This window comes from Molothrus ater, chromosome 5 (genome assembly GCF_012460135.2).
Source record: "Molothrus ater isolate BHLD 08-10-18 breed brown headed cowbird chromosome 5, BPBGC_Mater_1.1, whole genome shotgun sequence".
NCBI lineage: Eukaryota > Metazoa > Chordata > Aves > Passeriformes > Icteridae > Molothrus > Molothrus ater.
This window is the reverse complement of record NC_050482.2, coordinates 7,105,956-7,132,134: the sequence shown is the minus strand read 5'-3', so window position 1 is coordinate 7,132,134 and position 26,179 is coordinate 7,105,956. Positions and strand designations below refer to the sequence as shown.

The 26,179-nt window shown below is 42.8% G+C and overlaps 1 protein-coding gene and 1 long non-coding RNA gene across 4 annotated transcripts in view; one reads left to right on the top strand and one right to left on the bottom strand.

Annotated features, from left to right (window-relative positions):
• LOC118697591 (uncharacterized) overlaps positions 1-319 on the bottom strand; it is a 26,855-nt gene extending 26,536 nt beyond the window's left edge. The window contains exon 1 of the long non-coding RNA XR_004981787.1: positions 244-319. This is a non-coding gene — a long non-coding RNA (uncharacterized LOC118697591). The remainder of the gene's footprint in view (positions 1-243) is intronic.
• The window catches only part of SEPHS1 (selenophosphate synthetase 1), a 26,512-nt gene extending 333 nt beyond the window's left edge, over positions 1-26,179 (top strand). The window contains exons 1-10 of one of the 3 annotated variants that reach the window (XR_004981785.1): positions 465-575; positions 2,866-3,127; positions 6,215-6,318; positions 10,832-10,939; positions 11,746-11,900; positions 12,716-12,806; positions 15,749-15,848; positions 17,432-17,644; positions 23,928-24,257; positions 25,500-26,179. Coding sequence is in view for 2 of the 3 variants with exons in the window: in XM_036400338.2 (XP_036256231.1) it covers positions 2,935-3,127; positions 6,215-6,318; positions 10,832-10,939; positions 11,746-11,900; positions 12,716-12,806; positions 15,749-15,848; positions 17,432-17,644; positions 23,928-24,142 (1,179 nt within the window). In the remaining variant the exon portion in view is untranslated. Of the gene's footprint in view, positions 1-464; positions 576-2,865; positions 3,128-6,214; positions 6,319-10,831; positions 10,940-11,745; positions 11,901-12,715; positions 12,807-15,748; positions 15,849-17,431; positions 17,645-23,927; positions 25,262-25,499 lie in introns of those variants that run through there. The other 2 variants (XM_036400337.2, XM_036400338.2) reach the window with 2 other exon arrangements.

The following is a 26,179-nucleotide window of genomic DNA, read 5'->3' as shown; positions in this document are numbered from 1 at the left end:
GATGCGGCCGCTTTAAAAAAATTTAGATGCCGGCAGCGGACGGGTTAAATTTTTCGCCCGCCGACATTTTTTTTTCCCTTTTCCCTCCTTTCCCCCCCCATTCCTCCCCCCACCCCCGTGCTCCTCTCCCTCCCCATTACGGAGTGTCGGCGTGGGGGGGGGGCGGGGGGGGGGTGCTGCTCCCAACATCCCCCCGGCCGTCCCCGCCAGCGAGGGGCGAACCCCGCCCCGGTGACACCGTACCTGCACGTGGGGACACGGGGGACACCGCGGCCGGACACCCGCGGGCTCCGGCCCCGCCGTAGCCCGGGCAGGGGCCGCTGCCACCGCCGCTCCGTGCGCAGCTCCTTCCTCCTCGTCCTCTTCCCTCGCCGCCTCTCCGGCTGCACAAAGAGCGGCAGCGAAGGCCCCAGGTTTGCCTCTAAAGGCAGCGGCTGGAAATTTAAGGTGTCCCGGAGCCATGTCTGCCCGCAGCGCTGCCCGCCGCATTCCCCGGATCGATGGTGGCTGCAGCGCCTCGCCTCGTGTGCCTCGGGCGGTCGGGCTGGCGCTGGGTGCGCTGGGGTTGGTTTGGGGTATGTACCTGGCTCCGGTTCTCCCTCCCTCCCTCCCCCCCCTTTTCGCTCCTGTGCTCCCCTCTCTCTGCTGTTTAGGAAGGCAAGGGTTAAACTTTAGCTTTTAATATTTATTATGCCGCTCTTTTAAAGTAAGAAACGTCTGGGTTAGGAGGTGTTGTCTGCTGCTGGGGAGGGATGCTTGTCACTCACATCGCAGTGCTGCATAGACTGCCAGAATCGCAGAATGTTCTGAGTTGCAAGGGACTCTCAGTGCCATCAGTGCAGCTGCTGGCTCTGCAGAGGACAGCCCCAAGAATCACACCTCGAGCCTGAGAGTTGCCCAAACTCTTCGTGAACTCTGCTAGGCTCGGTGCTGTGACTACCAAAGTCACCAAAACTTGGAATGTTACTCCCATGGGAGTCTGCGAATTACACAGTTGCATGCAGCTTTAATCAGATCTTTATTAGAAAAGTTACTGTATTCTTGCACTGGGGGATGTTCTCCACTAAATGAAATCATCTTGTTTGTTTCACGAGTTGTTTTCAAACGGGGCAACTGTGTCCTTACAGTCCTCAAGGCTGCAAAAAGTTCCTGGTAGGCTGTGGCCTCTGCATCCATCTCTGTAGGCAGGGGGTGCTAAGCTTTTTGCACTTATTGGTTAGATGAAGGAAGATGTTTCTCTTGTGGGGTAAGCTGCTTTTTTTAATTTTCTGGAATTAATTAGAATGAAGCGTTAAAAAAAGAATGAAGAAAAAAAAAACCCTCCTTGAAAAGCTTTTGTCTCCTATTTCTGTTGACAGGTTGTTTTCCAGACACTTTTCTTTTTTTTTTTTTTTGCAAGTGCTTAGTGTCTTGCATTGGAAGACAACGGCTAGGAACTGAATTCATTGCTCATCCAAGACACGTTCCTGTAACTAGAGTTTGGATTTCTGCCCGAGCCTAGGCTTTGGAAGATTTGTTTTAAATAAGTGCCACACCTCCCAGAGAAGGAGGGAAAACACAGTGAAGGGGAGTTGGGCTCCACATCAAAAAGTTCTCAGGGAACTTAAAACTTCAGTTCCTACAAATTACAGACAATAAATTGACTTAAAGGTTTATGGAACAGATGTGCTTGTTAATAAGTGCTGTGGAGGGCAGATAGAGCACCGTCTGTAGATTTACTTCTTTCCCTCATTTAGCAACGTTGAACTTGGCAAATACCAGTCCTTGAATTCTTCTTTTCAGCTTAACCTCATTAGGGCATGACCATCAGTATCAGGTTTTGTCAGTGATGCCACTGAACTCTCTTCTTGTTGCTATTCCATAGGAACCTTGCTTTTTAAGAAACTGCTACTAGACAGATTGCTTTTAGTAATTCCTGAAAACTTGTTCTCCGAGAAAGATGAATTGTATTTTATCACAGCCGTTCCTGTTTAGAAGTCAGTGTCTCAGTTAGGCCTCTTATTAGTTTTGGAGTGTGGTGGATGTGAGTCAGAGTGGAAAAACGTTCTAAAATTAGACACGCATTGTTAAGAATTTTATTAAATGAATTGCATCAGTGTCTTTTTACATTACTATTTTAATGGACAATTCTCTGATTTTCCGTATCATTAGTTGACTAAAAAATGGCTGAAGAGGCAAGAAACTTTTTAGTATTTTTTTGTCTGTGAACATGCTAAAAGGTAAACTGGCATGCTTGTAGGTGAAGCACTCTGCTCAAATACAGCCTCTTTGTTCTTCTGCTACCTGTACCAACAGAACACCAGGGCTGTGCTTTCTCCCAAGGAGAACAGGTGTAGGAAGCTTCAGGACTGAAGCAGAGCCATAATTTGAAAAGCATCCCATTTTTGAGATTAATATGTTAATGGCTAAAATCATGACCCCACACTGAGCTGAGTACAAACAGATGTCTGTGCTGAGCATGCTGCAGGACCAGGGCCCAGGCTGCCTTTTGGCCTGTGTGCTCTGGGAACTATTATTTCTTTCATTACCTCTGTGTTAAATGAGGACAGTAAGTGTGTTAGATTCTTTTTTTAATGAAATCCTTACGTAGCATATCTGGAAAAGAGCTTAATTCTCTGATTCACCTGGCAGAGTTGTAGTTTTAAATGTCAGAAGGTAGGATGAGGAGTCATCCCTGTGTAGTCGTAGGGAAATGAGTTGTGTGAGATGTGCACACCTGTCTTAACAGGTGAACAGCCATAACGAGCACTTTCTTTTGCTTTTAACTTGCACCGTGTGGAAAACACGTTGTCTTGCAGGTCACAGGACTTTGCAATGTTCCCTTTTCTTTTTTTTTTTTAATTGTTATTTTTATTTTCCAATAAGAGTGATCAGCAGAGAAACTGATCCCGTTGCTGTGGGCTGGGAGAGGCCGGCAGTCCGTGGGACAGAACCATGTCTGTTCGGGAGTCCTTCAACCCAGAAAGTTACGAACTGGACAAGAGCTTCCGTCTCACCCGATTCACTGAACTGAAGGGCACAGGCTGCAAAGTGCCACAGGATGTCTTACAGAAACTGCTCGAATCTCTACAAGAAAACCATTTTCAGGAAGATGAACAGTTCTTGGGGGCAGTTATGCCCAGGTTGGGTAAGTAGTCGCTGCTCTGGACGTTGGTGGTCTTCTGCTCAGTTTCCTTAGTGCCACGATCACGTTTGTGGTTTGTTCAACCAGTTTGAAAATTGTGTGTTGTATAATGCATGCACAGCATCCAGAAAGCTGAAGAATGAATCTCATGCTGTCATTTCTTGGCATCTGGGATACAAGAATATTATCTTAATTATTTAACATCCTGCAGTGCACTCAACTACAAAGGCAAAACACTCAGGAATGGCCATTGTGATGGGCACATGCTTAGGTGTTAGTCTGCTCCTGCCTTTCCCCCCAGTAGATGCTGTGCAAACTGAAATCCTCTCAGTTCATTTCTAGACTTTTATGTTCATGCATTGCATTTGGAATTTGATGCAATGGATGAATGAATTTGGATGACTCCCAGGTGAATTTCCCCTCCCTCCCCTCCCCTCTGTTCCTGGGTCACAGAAAGTGAGCTTCCTTGCTTCAGCTCACTGGGAGCAAATTGTTTCATAGTTGTCATTATTCCTTTGAGTCCTTTCCTTGTTCCCCACTCTAACTCTTTTGCTCACCTGTAGAAGCTGCCTGGGAAAGGCTGCCTTTCCAAGACCTCTGTGTTCTTGCCAGCTTCACTTTCTCTTTGATATTTGCACAATGATGCAAGCAGTAAGGGAAAACAACCTGCACAAGCCACCTACATGGGGAACAGGGCAAATGTAGGTATTTTGATACCAGCTACTGTACCTAATATTGATATAGATAAATTAATGTAGATAATGTGTTTAATGACACTTCTAATTCTGTTTGTCTATTTACTCAGCCCTGCATATTCAATCTCTTTGCAGTGCAGAATGGTTTTTTCCCCTCAACTTAAGAATACCAATGGAGCATTTATTCTGAAGTTATTATCAGTTTAGTGTTCAATAACCTTATTTAAAATTATATAAACATTACTAATTGTCTATTAGCAGGCTAACAGGCTGCAACCCACTATTCTGGTAGAGATTGAATATAATCAGAGATTAGTAAGGCACCCATGCTCTTGCTTAAACAATGAGGATCTTTGTATGAAGTATCTAAGCAGTAATTGTGTGTGAAGCTGGGGTGGCACTATAATTTAATATTCCCTGATAGAGGACACTTCCATCCTTTTTCATCCCCAAATTGCTGTTTATATGTATCTTTCTAGATTAAGTAAGCTGTTCACAGCAGCATTTCAGTTTGGCAATTTTGTAAAATCAGCAATAGTTTGGTTTAGATTTCTTTTCTCTTACAAACTTACAGGCTCTAAACAATAATGGAACTGCTAGTAGACTTCTTCTACAGCTATATGAAAAGATATAAAAGTAGATTTATGCCATCAGTGTGTAGGTGTGATACTATGTAACAGAAAATCTGTTAGTAATAGAAGGTGAAGAGTTCAGATCTCTTTTCAAATATGCTTTTGTGATGAGTGTCCCTTTAGCAAATGTGTCTTTGGATAAGTTTGGTGTGAGATTTGCCTTTGATGTCTTGTGCTAAAAAGCTATAGACACGTAACTTTGCCCCCTGTGCATAGGCATTGAGCTTTTGAAATGCAGTCAGGAGGGAGGTTGTCAGCAGCAGGTTCGAGCTCTGCCCTTTTTAGTTCTGCAGGAGATGTTACCCAGAGCAAACTTAAATACAACTGAGAGTAAGAAACTGCAAATCTGATGTTTATTCTCAGAGTGTTATAGATCAGAAATCAGCCATGGCTCTGAACAGATTCACTTGTTATTCAGAGCTGTTTTGGTGGAGCATTAACAGCCTCAGAAGGACCATCATCCTAGCCCCTTGGTCTGTCTGGCAAACAGAGTTGGTTTTGCAGCATTATGGCATGAACAGGTGAACTGAGGGCAAAACAGCTCCTGCACCTGAGCCACTTCTCTGTAACTGCTTATGTGCCCTTCCCTGGAGGCACTGGATGTCAGGCATCATGGCTTGGGAGCTTCTGTGGAGATTGAGCAGCCCTAAATTGCTGCTTGAGAGCTTGTTAGTGCTCTTCCAAGGCAAGATCTCCTTCCTCTCTAGGCAGGGGAGGCAAGATCCTCTCCACCTATATACTGACTGCATGGCAGACCTCTGTCCTCTCAGATGACAGCAACTTGCTCCATCCCTGTACAGGACACTGCCAAGCACTGCTTTGTAGCTCTTGCTAGGGTAGTGTGTTTCATTAATACATGGTGAAAAGTTCCTGTGAGACATCTGCTCCCTAAAAATGGGCTGTTGTGAAGACTCTTGCCCTGTGGGGCATGCAGAGTAATTCCAGGTAGCTTGCTGCCAGCTCAGGAAGGAAATAAGCTTCCTGCCACTGCTGCAGGGCACAGGGCTATCCACAGGGGAGTGTGGCTCAGCCAGCATGTTGTGATTTGTCACCTGCCCCTTTGGTGTGGGCTCTTCCCTGGCAGCAAATGCTGGGAGGTTCTAATATCACATGTTCTGTTTGAAATATCCACTGCCAGGGAGAAGGTTGTGGTGCTCAGAGTTGTGGTTTTCTCCAAGGGGTTCTGTATCTATCAGGTGCTCTGCAACCTTCCAGCTGTGCCAGGCGAGGCTAATGCAGTTGCTAAAGCTCCAAGTGGGTCAATCATCTTTCACCAAGGGCCTGGGCTGTGACTTGTGGAGTCCTTATTGCTTCTGAAGTGAGGGAATGTCCTTTATGAGATGCTGTGTCCCTTCACAACTGTCACTGTGTTTTTGTTGAGATCAGAGTGACAGGAAAACCTATTTGCTTTTGACAATATCAGTGTGTTTAGTTCCTCTTAACTTTAAATGTACTTACATAAAAGCACAGATGTTCTTGATGTGCTGCTATGTTGCTGCAAAAGAATAAAAAACATTGTAGTTTAGTTCTTGCCTTCAGCCATTTGCACTTATGTTCAGTTCCAACCAGGAGTTTTCTTTCTTTGCTTGTTTTTTCCTCTGACTTGTGCTATGTGCTTTTCCTGGCAAAGGAATTTGCCTTGTCTGTTTAGGCAATGTTAGGAGTTGTATTTCACAGACATGTTTTATAAACTTTTTAGTTAAGAGCAACAGATAATTCAGGGCACAGTTACCCACCTCACTCATGGATTTCTGTCTTTGCAGGAATTGGGATGGACACTTGTGTTATTCCATTAAGACATGGAGGTTTGTCATTAGTCCAGACGACAGATTATATTTATCCTATTGTGGATGACCCTTACATGATGGTAAGTTGGCTAAACTTGGTTCTTGGGTCTGTTGCTGATTTGGGCTTCTCACCAACCTGATGGCAGTTCTGACATTTTCTTCTAGATGTGTGGTGCTATTTGTGTGATTAATTGCATTCAGAGTCTTTCCTAAATAGACATGAAGAGAGAAATGCATAATTTCATCCTGGAATCTCCCATGTTGGCCAGGAATGCTGCAGTGCTGCTTTCTATGTAGGTGAAGGCTGGGAGAACTGCCACCTTTAATTCAGATTTCCCTTCATCTCTTGTTCTGTGGGATTTGGTTTGAAAAGCCCAAAAGGAGGAAAAAAGAGCAGCCTGTGAAGTAGCAGAGAGTAAACTCCACTTACAAGCAGAACCACATTATAATTGGCCTTTTTTGAGGTATTGGAATAACCAGGTAACCCATTAGAACTGGAAATACCTAATGTCAGTAGTTGTCAATAGCACCTGGCAGTTTCAGAGTGCCTTGTGAGCACCAGCTGTCCTGTGGTGCTACCTCCACCTGAGCATGGACACATTGAAATGACTGGAGGGAACTGGTGTGTGCACTTTGGCCTTGGTTCATTCTGTGTTCCTGTCACACTTGGTCTGCCTCAGCAGAGATTCCTGCATGTGTGGCAGTGATCAGTATTGACTGGAACACATCCTGGGAAACAAATGAGCTTTAAAAAATACTTTAATAAAGCTATAAGAAAATGTTAAATGAAAGGTGCTAGAATTTATGTTTTCTGTGGTTTGGATGTGACTCATTGCTTTTCTTGTTGGTGTGACTGAATGTTTTATGTGCTGCTGTCAGTTTGTTTGCTCTGTGAGACCTCTCTGGTAGGTTTTGGACAAAGTTTGAGATAGGGACCATCTTTTTCCTTTTTTTTTTTTTTTCTTAGCCTGCTTGACCACATGTTCTGCATATATGTAAGCCTAGCTCCTGTAATTTCTCTTCCAGGAGAGCTCTCTTTCTGCAAACTGAGCAACCAAAAATCTCAGGCTGGCCTCTGGAGAATGGAGTTGTTGAGCTGTCCTGAGAAATTTGATTCAAGAGGGTTGCTTTAATATCATGTGGGAACTTGTCAGGGACCAGAGGAGAAAAAATGGTTTGGAGATCTGTGTTCAAGTTTGTCATCTGAGAAACTCTTTTCTCACCTTGTAACAAAAACTTGAGGGCCAGTGTTGAAGGCTGTGGTGTAGGGGGAGGGCTGCTTTGTTTGCAGATACAAATGCCACAGGAGTAGATAGATGGGCCTGTGCCCAGATGAGGTTTAGGTCAGTGTGGTAGGAGTGGAATGTAAATTTGGCCTTAGTCCAGCTTCAGTGGTTGCATCATAGTTACAGTCTGTGCTGTGATCCACATGCACCAGCAGCTGTAACCTTGGTGCTGTCTAACTCTCAAGTCCTTCACTTTTCATTCTTGAGGGCATTTATTTTAATCTGGTGGCTGGCCACTTCCTAATCTGTTTACATATGTGTATTTCTTCCTAAGAGCTAACTGAGGATGGGGATTCTGTCTCAAGCCTTCTTGCTGATCCCACCAATGATGCTCCAGCAGGATATTGCTCCTGGACCCTCTGCTCAGACCTCTCTCTTGAGGGCAGGAGTACCCCAAGGGACAGAATAGATTACCTCTTACTTGTGTGGACCAGCACTGGTTAGAGGACAGTCAAATACAGTTTGCCACGGGGTTTATGGATGGTTGTTACAAAGAGAGGAATTGTGACACTTGGGAATGTTGAGTTGGTGTCCAGGCTGTATAAAGGGGTGTGCTCTGGCCTCCTGTGCTCAAGAGATGCTAATGCTACCCTGCTTCTCCAACTGCTTCTTCCCCTGCTTTAAGTCCAGGTGTCCCCTGACCCATGCCTGTTCTTACTATGGTACCAGTATCACTCACCTGCAGTGCACACCCTCCTTGCCCTTCCCTTCAGTCTCCTTACCCAGGCACTTCTGAGTGGGTGTTTCCTGATCTAGAGTCTCTTCCTTTCTCTGTGCACAGGGTTTACCTGCAGCTCCTTATCTGATCTCTCTTCCTAATTGGAGGAGAGGAAGCAAAGAGGGAAAGCCAAAAGTGCAAATGAACTCCAAGCTGGGTGCTGTGACAGAAGGGATTAGGAAACAGCTGAGGAAGGCAAAACTGCTTGTGGACTCAGCTGAACTTCCTATTTCTGCTCCAGAAAACAGCTTTCACTCTCTTACTGCTTATTTTAAAACTAAGTTCTGCAGTTATATGCAAAACCATTCTTCCTTCTTTCTCCTTCACTTTCACTTTGTCCTTGAAAATGCTCAGTCCATGTGCAAAATTATCCCTAGGATGTACACCTGTAAAATCTGTACCAAGCATAGGATTTATTTAGCTTAAATGGCTTATTAGAAAAGTTAGAAGCAATCAAAAAAAGGTTTCATAGTAAGTATCAATCCACTGGGACTAGTAGTGGATACTGGCCTCTGTTGTGGCACTGTGGAGACACCTGTTTGAGTGCAGGAGCAGGGAGCTGGCTGGTTTGACAGAGCACATCTTTCCCCTTCCATCCAGGAGCGATTTTGTTGCTGTTTTAGGAACCTTCACTCAAAACTGGAGATGGCTGTCTGATTCTTCATCCTTTGCCCTTACAAATAGTTCTTAGTATTGCACACAGACTTTGTGTTTCAGGGCACTGTGCAAGCAGGCAGGTGACCTGCAGGACCTGGCCAGGCTGACCCCTGTCTGTGAGCTCTGTGGGGTTGGCTGGTGTTCACAAGAGCCCTGTGTTGTTCTCTCTGCTCCTTCAGACTTGGGAATTGCACTTCCCTGAATTTGTTTCCATAGTGGTTTTGGCAGTTGGCAAAAGCATTATTAGACTGACCTCTGACTGTCAGGGGTATTGTCCTTATGGTTTTAAAAACTTATCTGTCATTCCTAACAGGGAACAAACCAGCAGTTTGCTTGGTAGATACTGGAGATAACAGAGAATGGCTTGATAGTTCCACAAAAGGGAAATGGCATTTCGAAAGGGAAATGGCAATTCTAATTTTATAGAAATTTAACAGCTAATATTCATCAGATAGTGCAGTACACAAGTCTTTTCTTAATAGTTTAAAATTTGAATTATTAAAATATATTCCAGTTCCAAATATCAGGGATCTTGGTGATGCCATTGAAAACTCTTGAATTTATGAAAAACTGTATTAAATTTATTTGTGATGGAGATGTTTCATGTCTTCAGCAAGTGAAGTAACTGCCTGAAAATATTACCTATTTGCAAATTGTATCAAATAAGCATGTTATTACTTTTACCACAATGGTGTTGAATGCCTTTGAACATAATGAAAAGCACAGATTTAAAATCATAAAGCCAGGTGTTGGTTACAGTTCTGCAGCTCTAAACCTAAAACAACTTTCATAGAATGCATGGAGTCTTCCAGAGTAACACGACAGAATTTGTCCTATATTTTAAAATATCTTGCTGTCCCTTAGGACACACACTGTATAAGGCAGTTCTGCATATTCATCAGGAAACTTGATGTGTCATCTCTGTTGGGTCCATACCTCAGAAACCCTGACTCAGATCCATTAATTTAGTAAAATTAGAGTAACTAACCTCATGCAATGTGAGTGATGGCGTCTCAGTCCTGTCAGCTTCCTGACTTCTTAGAGCAATCTTCAGCAGACAGACAGTTTTGTATCTTGTACAAGTTTTTGTTAGTGAGATACTCACATGCACACACAGCAGTCAGTAAAGTTATGGTGCTGTAGCAAAATTCAGCCTGATACTGTCACCTGGAAAGTGCCAGATAAACACATAAATCTCTCTCAGTGTGAGTGGTGGGGGTACACAGCTTCCCCCAGTGGTGGCAAATCCAGAGAGCCCTGAGCTTCTCTATTCCCTGTACATGCTGGGATCCCCAGAGCAGAGGAAGCAGCCCAGTGTGGGTGTGTGCTGGCAGCACAGCTGTATCCTCAGGGAAGAGGAGTTCTATCCTAGAAACTGAGGATTGCAGACATGGCCTCCAGAGGAGGGCAAGGAACAAACATCTTTCTCTTCAAGGACCCATCTCCTGCGTATTCTGATGCACAAGTTCAGCAATATGTGCTTTTTGGATGAACTTCCTAGCAGTTGTGAGTTCCATGCCATGGCCATCTCCATCAGGATGTACAGTTTTGTGCTGGAATAAAGTGAATAGGAATATACCATGTAAAGTGAACAGAGCTTGTTATGAAGGACAGACTGCTGATCTTAACTTTAGCCTCTGTGTGATCCCAGTGTGAACTCTGGGATTCCTGTGGAGTCAGTGGGAGAGAGTGCTGACCAAGACAGCTGGGATGAATTCTCTCCATACCTGTAAAAGGAAGGATACCTGCACTTCTAGGTGGGCACATAGCATGTAATGGACCATACCACATCTCTAGCTGGGTTTCTTAATGCTGTGGGGTAAGAAGCTGTGTCAGAGTGCAAACTCACACTGAAGCTTTGCTTGTGGAAAGAGTTTAAACATTCACCAAGAGTGCTGCAGATTTTTTTTCTTGTCTCTCTTTGTTTTTCAGGGACGAATAGCGTGTGCCAATGTCCTAAGTGACCTTTATGCCATGGGGGTCACAGAATGTGACAACATGTTGATGCTCCTTGGAATCAGCAATAAAATGACAGATAGGGTAAGACTTTTGACACTTTTTCTTGAAGGAAGAGTCAAACAGCTAAATGTGCTCGGAATGTATTTACCTTTAGTGCATTTTCTCCTCAAAGTTTGAAGCTGTGTAAAGAAGAGATGGTCTTATCGAGTGGCTTAGTTCGCAGGATCTTGCCTCATAAATATTCTGAGGTCATGTGCTAAAAGTTCAGTTTTCTGTGGCATTGTAATCTGCTGCCTTCATCCCCATCAAAATGGGGTGCCTCCTTCTATCAAAGGCCAGCATTTGATTGCCAATTCATCTATCAATCTGGATAGATGATTATGGGATGGTTTTGCCTTTTTTTTTTTTTTTTTTTTTTTTTTGTGGAAGAGATCAGCATGATCAGCATGTATGTTCGTTTTGCTGTAGTAAAAAAGGAATGTATTTTCTTAGAAGGATGTAAGTTGAAACTTTGATGGTCAATGGACCCCAAATGCCATCTTGGCTAAATGTTGCCTTTTAGCACTGCTCTGCTGTGGCTGTACCTGATTAAAGAAGCAGGATAATTGTTCTGAGTTTCCAGAACTCTGATGACTCTTGTATGACCTTTTGAACAATGTTTCTTCAGTGTAAGAGTGTCTTTGCTCCTCTTCCACAGGGAGCTGTAAAACTGTAACTCTGTGGGATAACATGAGGTTTCAGGAGGCCAGACTCTTCCTAAGGGTTGCTTTTCTGTCATGAACTATTTGCCATGAGGGCATTTGGTTGGAGTGGTTAAAGCCTTGGACCAGTCTTGCAATGACTAGCACTGCTGTGTATGGAACTCTGACTTCTGTTTTGATCTCTAGGAAAGAGACAAAGTGATGCCTCTAATTATCCAGGGTTTCAAAGATGCAGCAGAAGAGGCAGGAACATCTGTTACTGGTGGCCAAACAGTGTTAAATCCCTGGATTGTTTTAGGAGGAGTGGCCACGACAGTCTGTCAGCCTAATGAATTTATAATGTAAGTTAAATCACTAAACAAACAAAGGCACTGGTCTGAGGGATACAGTAAAAATCCTTTAAGCACCGTGTTGTGATCTTGTGGTGTGTCTCTGATGAATAAAGCAGTACCTTCTGCTTGCTTTTGTCCTTAGCACTCAACAAGATGCCACATCTCTTTGTACATATTTGCTTTTTTTTGAACAGGATGTCCTTTTACTTCTCCCCACACCCCAGTCCTTTTTGATCCTGTTCTCCTTTTAACAGGAGAATTAAATGCCTAATCTTTAAAGGCAGTGGAGATTGTTTTGAACATAAATTTCTGCCTCACTTATACATATATTTCTAAACCCTGTCCCAATTATCCTGTTAATGGCTGTAGAGAACTACAGAACTGCTGTCTTTAGAGCATTCTGTCCATTTAACAGTAGCTGATTTTGAATGTCCCACTGTGGCATGTTACTCTATACAAATGAACTCACTCATGATCTTAATGCTGGATATCTTATGCCCTGGGTAAAAAAGGTAAATTTTTTCCCTTATCCTCTCTTATGTCTTCTCAAACAATTTCAAAGACAAGGTGTAATTTGGTGCGTGTCTGACTACAAGCATTGTTTTTTCCAAGAAAGAAGGATTAGCACTTTTTAAACAAGTTTTTAGCATTTTCCTCAAAAATACTGAGTGGCAATGAATCCCAAAGGGTAATTCTGCAATTAGTCAGTTTTTTAACTGCGCAGTAAGATGTGTGGGTCTGTGAAAATGTAATTATCAGCACTTATTCCTAATAGCATGTTTGAATATCACTGTGTAGTTAATATATGAATTCTTTGTTTCCAGGCCAGACAATGCAGTGCCAGGAGATGTGCTTGTATTAACTAAACCCTTGGGAACACAAGTGGCTGTAGCTGTCCACCAGTGGCTAGATATTGTGAGTACACTGCAAAAAAAGCAATAGGGAAGAGGTGTAAAGGTGACCTTCCTCATTCCCTCAACATGACAAAGTTCAGCTCAGATGGGAGTCATCTGTCACCTCTCTCCTCCTTCCTCCTTGATATGCTCCAGCCTTCCCTACTTGTGTGTAACATTTCTTTGGAATCAAGGCAATTTACAATTTTGTGCTTAGTGATCCCATCTTAATTGCACCTAATTCTTAGTTATTTCTCAGGCATTGCTGTAATAACCAAAATTGTTTACTAACAGAACAACAGACTATCACCCTGGGCAACATTATGCCCTACTCCACCTGCCAAAGTAATTTTCAACACTTGCTGATGGCAGTTAGGCCAGGAATGCTCTCTCTGTGTTCCTGGGCTTTCTGCTTGTGTACATGGAAGTTTATCTGCGTTTCACATGTATTGCCCTGTGCATTCAGTAAGAATATTTCTAGCAGCATTATGGATGTAGACATACTTCCATCTGTTACTTCAGGCAAAAATGTAACTACTGAACTGAAAAGTAACTGCAAAATTGGCATCTGCTTATGTTGTCTGGCTCCCAGTAAGTGACTTCCAAATTATAACTGCTCAGTTTACACTCTAAAAAGATGCATCTTTTCTACTTTTGGGACTCCTGAGCCAAAAGACTGGCAGAGGAGTGAGCTGGAATCTGCTTTAGTTTGGCTGTTGGCCACTGCATTGTCAGATGAATTCTAATTAACACAGCTAGTCTTAGCAAAGTGGGAGAGAACCAGCTTAAACCTTCATCGGAGTCTGAAGTGAGAGCAACAAGGGAAAAATATTTTTCTCCTTCTTCATAGGGTCTGGCCTAGCAACTTGGACCTCTTCAGAATCCTGTGTTTTCCACAGATACAAGGATCAGGGTCTCAGATAATCTTGAAATGAAAATGAAGTGAAACAAGATCCTAATTCCATAGTATGTTTTCTGGCCATAATCTTACTTTTTAACATATCTTCTTGTTGTACTGATGAGCAGACTTGCAAATTAAGGCTGTTCTAAATTTCCACATATTTCAAATACTACTAATTTCCTCAACTGTCAAACAGAAAAACCTGGTCTGAAAAATGAGGAGAGCCAGGAAATCAATACTGCTATTATTGTGTGTAAGCAGAATATATCTTTGATTGTGGTAGGAAAACTTCTGAGTATCTATGCTACCTTTTCTTTAGCTTTGTTTTGTGAAAGCACAGGGAAAGTGAAACTAGAAATAATTACCCATCACAAATCCACCTGTAAATCAACTTTTGGTGGGGAATTGGACTTCACATTAAAAAGTGTGTGGGAGAAGGTATAGTATAGCAAGTGAATGCACAGGCAAGAAAGGCAAACTGGAGTGCAGAGATATTCGTGCTTAAAGGCACGAAAGGGGCTGAGATGTGCCCCTTCAGAGAGGGTTTTCTTGCTCTTTGCTGTTGTCTACAGACCCTTCCTATTTGGAAATCCAGTCTTGCTTTTATAATGTGTTTGGGAGTTTTTGCAAATTTTTCCACCCTAATTCCCTGTTGACTAACACCAGTACTTTGATTGCTGTAGTGGAGAGGAATTTTCCTTCAATTCATATCTTACCTGTGTTTGTGGCTCTTCTACCCTCAGCCTTGACTTCTGCTTCCACATTGTTTGTGATTTCCATTGCCATCATCTGACCACTTTCTGTCCTATGATCAGCCTCAGAACTGTTTCTGAAACCTAAGGCAGAATGACTGCTCAGATGTTTTTCAGTCATTCCCAGAGTAAGAATAATCACTATTCTGTCATGTCTGTAACAGCCACATCTTATTTTTTATTTGGCCTCTAATTTGTGTAAACAAAAATGTTTTTCTTTAATTGGTAGATCCAGTTCAACCTAATATCAGAAAATCTGGTCCCACTGCCATCGTTCCTTGCTCTTTAACAATTTATTTATTTTGGCTGACCAGTCTTTCCCCCTTTTGCCATTTCTGGATTCTCTCTTACACCCCTTGAAGTCAGCACTCATTTGTTAAGACAAGATCCTTCCCAGGGTAGCATCACCTACCATTTCTTAGTAGTTCCTGCACTTTTTGCTAAGTAAGATGTTTGTTCTATACATTTACTCTATGGAATGGCAGTGTAAGTATTGTGGCTTCAAAAATCCTGTGTTTTCTGACTTTCAGTTCTCTGTAATTTTATTTTCATTGCAAAAAAAAAAAAAAGTTAAATCAGTTGTAGTGTGGCTTTTAAAAATAAAATAGTAGCTTTGTTTCATTCTGGATCTGGAATCACTTCAGCTTTGAATGAAACAATTACCCTTTATAAAGGTACTGTTTCCTAAATTGTTGTGAAACCCTTCTGGGATGAGAGCATTTATGGGAATATTATGAAGGGATGACACCATACCAGACATTGGAGAATGGGTGGAAGATGCTGGTATTAAATTGTAGAGGAGGCTTATGAAACTGCCTTAATCCTAAACTAGAGTGATTATATCCTGCCTTAGCATACAGTCCTCTGACCAGGACTGGTGGATGTCAGTGGTCTTTCCTCATCAGAGTGCCCAGGTGTGAAGTCAAGAACAATCTCTTAAAAACCCAAGAAGCCAGGAATTACAAATCTCAACACCCAGCAACAAAGTTTTTTTTTTTTTTAATTTGGCTGTGGGAGTTCAATCCAGAGAGTTGCCTTGAAGGAGTTCTTTCCCTAGGGTAGAATATTTCACTCCACTCAGCTGCTGAAAGTAGGATTTGAGGTACTTAGTGCCTAATAGATCTTGAAATGAACTTTGCTGGGGTACAGCACACTAAGGCACACACCTGACTGGAACATTTTCCCCCTCTTTAACTGTTAAAAAAAAAAGTACATTTTGGATTAAGAGTTTGGGGTTTTTTAAGTGGTCAGGGTGTGCTTTAAAATGTACAGCTGAAAATCTAAAAGAAACATTTTTATTTCATCCATTAGCCTGAAAAGTGGAATAAAATCAAACTGGTGGTAACGCAGGAAGATGTAGAACTAGCATATCAGGAGGCAATGATGAATATGGCACGGCTGAACAGGACAGGTAAGAAGAGATGTGTGTGTCTTGGAGGGCAGGGGTTGTGAGTATTTCCAATTCCATATCAATTTCATTTCAGTGCTTTGGGGAATTGTGACACAGCCACTTTGTCCCTTTCATTCTGCCCCATTTCTCTGCTGTTCAGTGTTAGCAAAGCCAGCAAATTAAAATCAAACGCTCTCTTGTAATTATACAGCAAAAACACAAAGCTGCTGGATATGATTATGACTCATGTGCGTGCTGCAAGTAACATCCCAGTGAGTTAAAGTATGTTTGAAAGCGAAAAATATTGGATTTGTTCCTTATTTTCTTGCATAGAGAAGGCCTGGCTGTGATAAGATTAAAAGAATTTGAAATAGAATAAAAAAGGAAAAGCTCTATAAGCTTCAATTTAAATTTTGATTTTTAAAAAAAAAATTTACTTTGTCCTAATTCGTTCTCGTACTGTGTTTTCCACAGTGTGGAGTATATATGTGGATATATGTGGAACATACTTTTTTTTCCTGTTTGTCTTTTTCCTGTTCCTGTAGTGGGTTTTTTGGGTTTTTTTTTTTTTTTTGTTGTTTTTTGTTTTGGTTTTTTTTTAATTTTGGTAGAGGAAAGGTTCTGCTTTTACCCTAGAAGTTTTAATCCAGGATTTCCCTTCTTTGTTCAAAGTATCTTTTGGCAGAGTGGAGAATTGAGTTAAGTGTTTCCTTACTTACTTCTCACTTGAAGGAACAAGCATAGTTAAATATCTCTTTTCCCATTTATTCAGTTCTCATTTCTTATGTCATCCCCTGGTTTCTCATTCTTTGTCAAAGCCTTCCAGGGATAAATGACCAGCATTGCCTTATGGAAAAGAACTCGGTCCTGCTCCTGCATTGGGAAGCACCCAAAGAAAGTCCAAGTGTTCTCGGTTTTGTTTTTCTCTACTCTTGTCAGACACCTTTAACAACACTTAAATACTTTTAACTGGTGCTATTGTCCTGCAAGCAGGGGTGCCCTTTTCCCACCCTGGAGCTGCAAATGTGCAGGAATTTCATGAATGTATAGGTGGGGAGGCTGGGGCCCTTCCCCCACAGCCGCGGGCTTTGTTCTTCAGCTCTTAAACTTCGAGTGTCCGAATCTCAAGTTCTGATGTCAATATTTCAGGGCGGCAGGGGAATAGGTGGGAGAAGACTGAGCTGTGTCTGGTCCTTGCCCTTAGTGGAGCAAAGCTGAGCTCAGAATCTCCCTGGCCCTCAGCTTTGGGAAGTTTGGATCTGAAGCAACCCCTGTTTCTTAGACTGCCAGTATAAATGAGTAGCACGTGTCTAATAGCCCATGCTCATTAAGGCAACTTCCATGACAGATTTCCAGCATGATTTAATGTCTTAAATACAGATTGAATTTTTTAAGTGTAACATGCACTATTGGTGAATTCCAGTTCTCTTCAAGTACGATTTTATTTCTTTATTTATTTTATTTCTTTAACCCAACCTGGTTTGCATTAAAGGTTCGCAACTTCATTCACAACTGTACGCAACTGTGCGCGATATTGCTAAAGCACTTTCCTGACGATTGGGTATTTTGTGATGTGGTGTTCTTTCCCCCTCCCTCCCCTGTAGCTGCTGGCCTCATGCACACGTTCAATGCACATGCAGCTACAGACATCACAGGCTTTGGGATCCTGGGCCATGCACAGAACCTTGCCAAGCAGCAGCGCAACGAGGTGTCCTTCGTCATCCACAACCTCCCCGTCCTGGCCAAGATGGCTGCTGTCAGTAAGGCCTGTGGCAACATGTTCGGCCTCATGCACGGCACTTGTCCAGAGACTTCAGGTAGGTGACAGCTGTGCCACCCTCTTCCTTCCCTATGCAATAAATAGGACAGGAGATCGTTCTCCTTTTTAATGCCTTTATTAAAAATCAGCTCTGGTGGGGAGAACTGACGGTTGCGCTCATGCCGCCGCTGCTCCCAGGAGTGGCATGGAGGAGGAGGAAAAGTGCAGCTTTGTCCACTGGTCTGTGGGCAGAGCTGGGGCTTCCATCCTCACAAAAGCACCAGCAGATTCCCCATTTTTCAGTTTGACATTCGAGGTCCTCTTTCTAGCCGATGTCTTTTTAGGTTAGGGTGAAAGGTAAAAAGGGTCTTAGCAGACACTGGAGTCCATTCCTCACCTCTAGACATTACTTAGATCTCTTAATTCCATGGTGGCTCATTGCTTTAGGAGTTTTTCCTGATAGATTTGGTGAGGGGTCTCCTCATTTACATACCAGCCCCAATGTCACCTCCTCCTCACAGTCCCAGGTGCCATTTTCCAGGAAGCAGCAGGGTGATACTCGACAAAGGGGGATTTCTAACCATCCACAACAGGTAATTAAAGAAAAATTATTAACAACAGGTGATTACAACATGAAATTATTAACAACAAATAGTTAGGACTCCAACTTAGCAGCAATTGGTTTAACCTGTTAACTCTGCAACCTTTAAAAAAATGGACAACTTTTCTACTCATAACACCCTACACCTGCACCTCAGAGTTCCATTTCAGATGCACAAATTGGTGCTGTGTGTTCAGAGTCACAGTTGGTTTGGCACCTGGCCAGGCTAATGAGCAGCAGCCATACAGCTGTTCACAACTGACTGCTTCAGCTGGACTTGCAAACCACCATCCTGTCCTGAGTGTCTTTTGCTCCCATATGGAACACTATTAGAGAAACCCTGCAACCCTCCAGTTTGCAGTTAGAAGTTAGTGATGATTCTGAATTCTTTTGAAACTCTGTTAACTGCAGAACGTTAGATAGCTGGAAATTCCACCACATCTGGCACAGTTTTCTCAAAAGCAAAGCCACTGGCAGTAGTTTTGCCTGACAAAGGATGGTGTTTGGTTTGGTACTATAAAATTTAGTGTTGGGTGGGCCAGTGTTGGCAACTGAGGCCTTCTCTGTCCCCAGCATACAGACATCCAAGAATACAGCTTACAGCTTTTCTCCTTTACTTGTATGAAATCTGACTTCAGGGATTGTGACAAGCAGCAGAAAAGTCAGTGTTGCTTTCTGACCCATTTATTACTCGAGTGCAATAAAGCTGCCACGTGCAGTGACAATGAGTACAACAGACTGCACTGAAAACCTGGCTATGGACAAAAACAGAGTCATCAGGTGATGAGAACTTCTGATGGTTTTTAAGTTGCCTTATTAAGAGTAGGCTCTTCTCTGATAAGCATGATCACTGTCATCTGCTGAATGTCTTTCTACTTAACTTTTGTTCTGAATCTTCTGTTTAATTTTTTTTTTTCTAATTTAGTCTGACTCTTCTTTCTCTTTGGGAAATGGAGAGATGTAGCAACTAATCTGTCTTTTTCTCTTATTTCATTTCCCTGCCATCTTCTGGCTCTTCAGAAGTATTACCCATGTTCTCTGCAGTTCACAACATAGGGGGCCCCTTGAAGCAGAACAGTTGGAAGATTTGGAAAAAAGCCTCACAATGAGAGCAATAAACTTTTCCCCTCGTGAATACATAACTTACCCTGATCTGCTGAGTTGTTCTTTGGCCCTCTGTGCTTGAGCAGACACCTGTCCTACAGAGACTGTGTGACTCAGATGATGTGTAACAGGATATGGGACATGAACCCTTTTCAAATCCAGAGTCAGTCAGAAGGGAGCAGAAATATCTGGTGGCAGCTTGGCAAGCTGTGTCAATAAGGTTGGTAATACCAGTCAGATTCTTAAAACCCAGGAGCCCACATAGCTGGAGTGCCAGTACATTTATTACTTGGAAAAAGCCCAAAAAATGACATGATACAGAGCTGGAACTGCAAGGTGCCCTTCCAGGTGAGTGGCTGTAGTAGAGGTTTGGGTAGCAGTTGGTGTGGGAATGGTTTAGCTGCAAACCAAGTGCTTACATCTTCAGAGCTGTCTGTCCTGCACCTTGGGGATACCCAATTCTCTTTTCACTGCAGGAATGTAAAACAGTGCAGATGGATGCACTGCCAGGAAGTGGGAAATGCTTGACTTCAGAATCTCTTCTGGGAGTGAGAGCAAGAGATCTTTTTGAAATGCTGAGCAGCTTGCATTGTGCAGAGATGGATGATGATGGGAAAAACAGCCAGACAGATCTGGTTGGTGGTGAACTGCGGGTGCCTCAGAACACATCTGTCTGATTTGATCACAGCGCTGTGTTTCTCGCATTAGAGATGGCCACAGGGATTTGTCACAGGGCAGTGTCTGCCAGATCCCCAAAAAGGATCAGTAGCCATGTGGACACCCTGGCCAGGAAGCTGAATAACCACCCACAGGCTTCAGGCTTGCACTGCAGGGCCTGGTGAGTGTCAGCAGTGTGAGCTGGGCAGGCTCTGCTGGCATGGCTCCTTAGCATTCACACCAGGCTGTTTGCACTCCTCCTGTCCTGGCCTTGATTTATGTGAAGGCCAAGGCCTGCCTTGCTGTGCCTGATACCCAGCTGTGGGGAGGCCTGCTGGGGCTGCTCAAGGCTCTGCTTACTCTGACACTTCTTCTCTGTTGGCTTCAACTTCTAGACACGCTCTGTCTGTAGCTTCTTCATCTGGGAACAGATGTTTTTCAGCTGAGTGCACAGGCAATAAGAAGTTTACTGGAAAACTATTTGAATGGATTTTAAGGTTACTGAGTTGGGGTTTTTTTCCCCCTATGTGCATTTGCTGGGCACCTGTTGACAAAAGCCAGTGTTGAAAAGATGTATTATGTCATCTGTTCCATCCTTGAGGTACTCTTGCTAATGGTGTAGTCTCCTAAATTGCACTTTTATATGATTCCGCACTCTCTTTTAGGGAACTCCTTGGTAATGGTTAAAGTTGCAGTCAGGAATTTGGTTTCAAAAGAATGAGCTGTTTGTTAGAGTGGCTACTTGCAGAGATAAGTCAGTTACTGTTTGGGATGTTGATACATGTATGTATTTTTCAGTCCTAATAACTTTTGGATAGTGTCAGATGACTCTTTTAGTGTAGTAGAGGTATCTCAGCAACTTGGTATTTGTGGAGATTGGGTGGAAATAGGCAGATGGATGGAAAAGATGGAATGGCTGTGTCAGTGCCTGACAAGAGGCAAGGCTAATGATGTCATCCTGTTGTAAGTCATTGTGGGAGAAAGCCATTAGCAGGAGCAAGGACTTGGTTTTGATTCATGAACTATTTGTATCTCTGCTCTTAATTACAGAGCTTTGTCTGGCCTGCTTTTGAAGTGTTCTGTGCCTACTTCCCTGCTTGAAATACTACTTGTTAAAACCATCAACGTTCAAAGCCTGTTACAAAAAAAAGCCTTTTGTTCTTCCAAAGATAAGCCAGGACAGCCACCAAATATCTGCATCCTTTCAATCCCCAAAAAGCCGAGCAGCTGGGAATGCCAATAGCACAGACTAACCTAAGAAACACCTTAAGGATTTACCCAATGGGTGAAGAGACCGGTCAGTGTACCAGAGACACAACTGCATACAGGAAGCCTGCTGCTGGTTGAGAGTAGCCCATAGCCTTTTTAAGCACTATTGATCAGACTGGGATGTAGCCAGCAGGTGGGGAGTGATTTTTTTTTTCCACCAGAAACTGGGGTTTTGTTCATGCTTTTGGTGTTGCCAGAGGATGATAAGGGGGTATGTGTACAAGTGATACAAAATTGCAGGAAGAACCTCTGTGTGTATGTGTGTGTAAAATTGAGTCAAGATTACTTTGCACATCTCCCTCCTGGCTAGTTTGCACCTTCTCTGCACTGCCACTTGCACACATCTCCCCCGACTTACCTGCACCATGACATAAGTTTCTCTTCAATTGAATTTAGAGCCTTCCATGGGAATGTCACATAATTCCTTTGCAATTGATTTGTCTGTTACATCTGGAGTAGTTATAGCCACTGTCATTCAAGCTTATGGGTTTTTTGTTGTTGTGTTTGATGGAAATACTGGGATGTTATTTTGAAATGTCAGAGAGGTAGGCATTTTTTGGCTGGTACACTTTTCTTCATACAAAATCTAAAGAAATCACTTTCACACTCCCACTTGCCCTTTTAATTAACTCCTCGTGTTCAGTAGCTGCTTGTTCATGGCCTTAAATGAAGTGTCTTAAGTCACCACCGAGGGGTCTGTGTGCTCAGAAAAGCAAACATCAAGGTGCCCACTGTGCTGAGGAGTTGCCTGTGGAGGAGGAGGATGTGGCACCCGAGCCCAGGGTGACCTGCTCAGCAGGTGATGATGGCCCTTTGCCCCAAGGCTGGCTCAGAGCTGGTGGCAGAACTTGTGAGGATGAGAATGCTTGGGGTCAAAGAGAAGTGAGGCTCAGCATGTGCCCAAATTCCTCGGTGTGTGAATCTACTCTCTGCCTGTGTTCTCCAAACATTTTCAATTCACTTGCCAACCTGTCTTTTTCAGTGCTTTGGGATTCTAAGAATGGAAGTGCTTTTGGGTTTAACTGTGGAATGGTGAGCTTGCTAACTCATTACTGTGCTGCTTCTGAAAGCCTTCATTAGTAAATGAAGTAATTTCTATTGTGTCTGAGAAAAAAACTTACAGGAAAGGCTAAAAAGGTTAGAAAATTGTCAGACAAAGGGGTCACAAGAGCAGTCACAGGGAGCACTGGATCAGGCCTGTGCTTCATGTTCTGCCTCTTGCATTCTCAGCAGGGCAGTGGTCCCTGCTTGGATGAATGATTTCATTGCAGGCAATGGGATTACTCACAGAATCAGCTGCCACCAATATGTGGTTACAGGTATCTGCATATGACCTTTATCCAAAATGTTTCTGCGTAGAGGCACTCTGCAGTCCTGTGAGGAAGGTCACAATGCTGGTGTTGTTTCAGTATGTCATTTGTTGGCATCAATACCACGTCCTTTTGCCAACATCTGTGTGTATTTGGCTTCATTTATCTGAAACTAAATACTGCATTCAGGCACAGACATCTTGCTGTAGAGCCAGAGATTGGGCTTCTCCTGCGTCTTTTCTTGGAGTCTTTGGAGTTCAGCAGACTCCACTGAAGTCACCAAGTACTTGTCCAAGTAGGGCTCTGGCATGAACTAATTAGGGCAGGAGGTCTTTCTCCTTTTAATGCCTTTATTAAAAATCAGCTTGGGTGGGAAGAATCGACAGGTCACGCTTGTGACAGTGTTCACAGGGGTCTGAGGAAGAGGGAAGAGACAAGGATCTGACTCCATGTTTCAGATGGCTTGATTTATTATTTTATAATATATATTAGATTAAAACTATACTAAAAGAATAGAAGAAAAGATTTCATCAGAAGGCTAGCTAAGAATAGCAAAAGAAAGAATTAATAACAAAGGCTTGTGGCTCAGACAGAGTCCAAGCCAGCTGACTGTGATTGGCCATTAATTAGAAACAACCACATGAGACCAATCACAGATGCACCTGTTGCATTCCACAGCAGCAGATAACCATTGTTTACATTTTGTTCCTGAGGCCTCTTAGCTTCTCAGGAGGAAAAATCCTAAGGAAAAGATTTTTCAGAAAATATCATGGTTACACATGCTCATGCCACCGCTGCTCCCAGGAGTGGCACTGAGGAGGAGCAGAAAGTGCAGCTTTGTCGGCTGGCCTGCAGGCACAGCTGGGGCTTCTGTCCTCACAAGAGCATCAGGAGATTCCCAGTTTTTTGGTTTGACATTCGAGGTCCTCTTTCCAGCTAACATCTTTTTAGATTAGGGTGAGGGGTAAAAAGGGTCTTAGCGGACACTGGATTCTGTTCCTCACATCTAGATATCACTTCAACCCCTCAATTCAATGTTGGCTCGTTGTTTTTAGGGGTTTTTGACAGGTTTGGTGAGGGGCTTCTTCCTTTGCATGCCAACCCTGATGTCCCCTCCTCTTCACCATCCCGGGTGCCATCCTCCAGGAAGCAGCAGTGTGTTACTCGACAAAAAAGGGGAATTCCCAACCATCTACAACAGGCAGTTAACGAAAAACTATTGAACAACAGGTGATTACAGCAACAAACAGTTAGAACTCCACCCTGGCAGCAAGTGGCCCAACCTGTGAACTCTGCAACCTTTTAAAAAAATGGGCAACTTTTCTACTCATAACATGGCAGAGCAAGGCTGAAATACTTTTCAGTCAGATATTCTGATGCTCTGCTCCCTCTCTTTGCAGGAGGCCTCCTCATCTGCCTACCACGAGAGCAGGCAGCGCGTTTCTGCGCCGAGATCAAGTCCCCGAAATACGGCGAGGGCCACCAGGCGTGGATTATCGGCATTGTGGAGAAGGGCAACCGCACGGCCAGGATCATAGACAAACCCCGGATCATTGAAGTGGCACCGCAAGTGGCCACTCAGAACGTGAACCCCACGCCCGGTGCCACCTCTTAATAGAGATGAAATAGCTGTTTGTTTTTGAATAGATCTATTCCCTTATCATCCTACAATTTAAAGAACTGTAAAAAGAAAAGAAAACTTGTTGTGTCTGCACATCTGGTGGCCTTAGGTCAGTTTATGAGTGGATACAAATAATAAAATCCATTGCCTTTTTTTCCTGTTACATTAACTGAAGATGCACCTAATCTTGAGGCAGCTTCTGAGTTGAGAATTATATTGTTATCCAATACTGTTGATTCATTTTGAATCTTTAGACACTTATCTCTTGCCGCATAGGCTCTTTTTAAAGGTGCTTTCACGTAGCACAGACATTACCAGTAGTAGTGTCGAATAGCAGTTTGTGTCCTTTCATTATGTGTATATTTATCATTAATCTAATTTTGATGCCTTGAGTGATATTCCAGAAAGGCAATAAATTGACAAGAGACACAGTGGGTTACCCAGTAGTAAGAGTTGCATGATTGCATTCAATCTTCGATTTAAAAAAAAATTATTTTATTTTATTTTCTAAATTTTTTGGTAAAGTTTAGTCTTACCAAGAGCATCTACGACCCTGGACATTGCTTGGTAGTGCACTCAGTTTAAACAGCAAGTGCTGACTTTTTGCATGGAAAGCGCTTCAGAGTCGAAGGAGTCATTTTGAATTTCATTATTTGTAGACCTGACAAATATTTACTGTATTATCAATTATTGTTTTCTTTATTGATAGTAAGGACAAATAAATCTTCTTTTTTTTTTTTTTTTGCAACCTGATTGGATGTGCTATAGTGCAACAAAGGTTTTGCAGACCAAAAGGAGGTTACTGTATAATATTCATTTACAATTCACTATATAAATAACTACACAAATAATTTTTAAATATAATCAAACTAAAATAAACCTCTGTTCTGTGGATGGTAGTGTTTAATACATTTTATATTTTGTATAGTGATTACAAGCCTTTTTTGTTTCTTTAAAAATCAGCAGCTGTTTAGTATAATTCTTAGTATTATTTTGTTCTTTGCTCAATACAATTTTCTGCACGCTTTTGTGATCTGTGTTTAAAACCAACATTGCCAACAATGCAGCTTGAACTTAAGCTTGTTATTCAAAATAAATATTTAATTTTTTTTATTGCTCTTGTATAAGTGCATGAACTTTTTTGATTCCTATCTGAATTATTCACTTGAAAGAGGAGAAATCCTAATTTTTAAAAATTATATTGCATGTGTGATTATATTGATAATTGTGATCACTCCTTGAATCAGTTCTCCAAGCTGTGATGTCCAGTGGTAACCTCGAGTAAAGCTGAGGGCAAGTAGATTATCTCCAAGTATATTACCCACTTGATTTTGTTTATTTTACTTACCAGCACCAAGTCTGCAACATTTTGAATTGTTTCCCCTGCAAGTGCTCCTGTGCCTGCTGTCAGCAAGAGGAGGGCTCGTGGAAGGGATGCTGGAGCCCCTGTTTGCCCGGCCAGCACGGGGAGCTGCCCCTTGCAGCAGCCTCGCCGCTGACCCCGCTCTGCCCAGACGCTCCCTGCTGTCCTGAACTGCGCCGAACCCGCTCCCGAAGCTTCTCCCAGGTTCTGGAGTTTGCTCCTTGATATTCAGACCAGCAAGAAGAAAACCTTGGATAATTGTTACTGCAGCAAGAATTACAAAGGCTTCCATCTATAAAAAACAAGTTACTGGGTCAGTTGGAGTCTTGCATCATGCACGGTTTACATTTCCAGTCTTCCTCGTAACAGCACCTCTGGCAAACCTTGGCTCATCTTTTTTCCACTCAGCAGTGTTTTTAACAGACACCTTTTGCAAAGCTAGAATGTTCTTTTTTTTTTAATTCCTCCCTTGTGAATGGCTTAAACCACACAGTCCCCCCATGCTCCTTTTCCTGGAAAAGAAGTCTGAGAGTTGTGGGTTCACCACAAAACCTCAAAGCAGTAACCAAGTTTTTGACTTTGCTTTGAGAAAAAAAACCCCAAAAACTGTTAGGTTTTTCATGGCAGTTCTGAAAATAAAGTATCAAAAACCAGTTGTGCAAAAAATA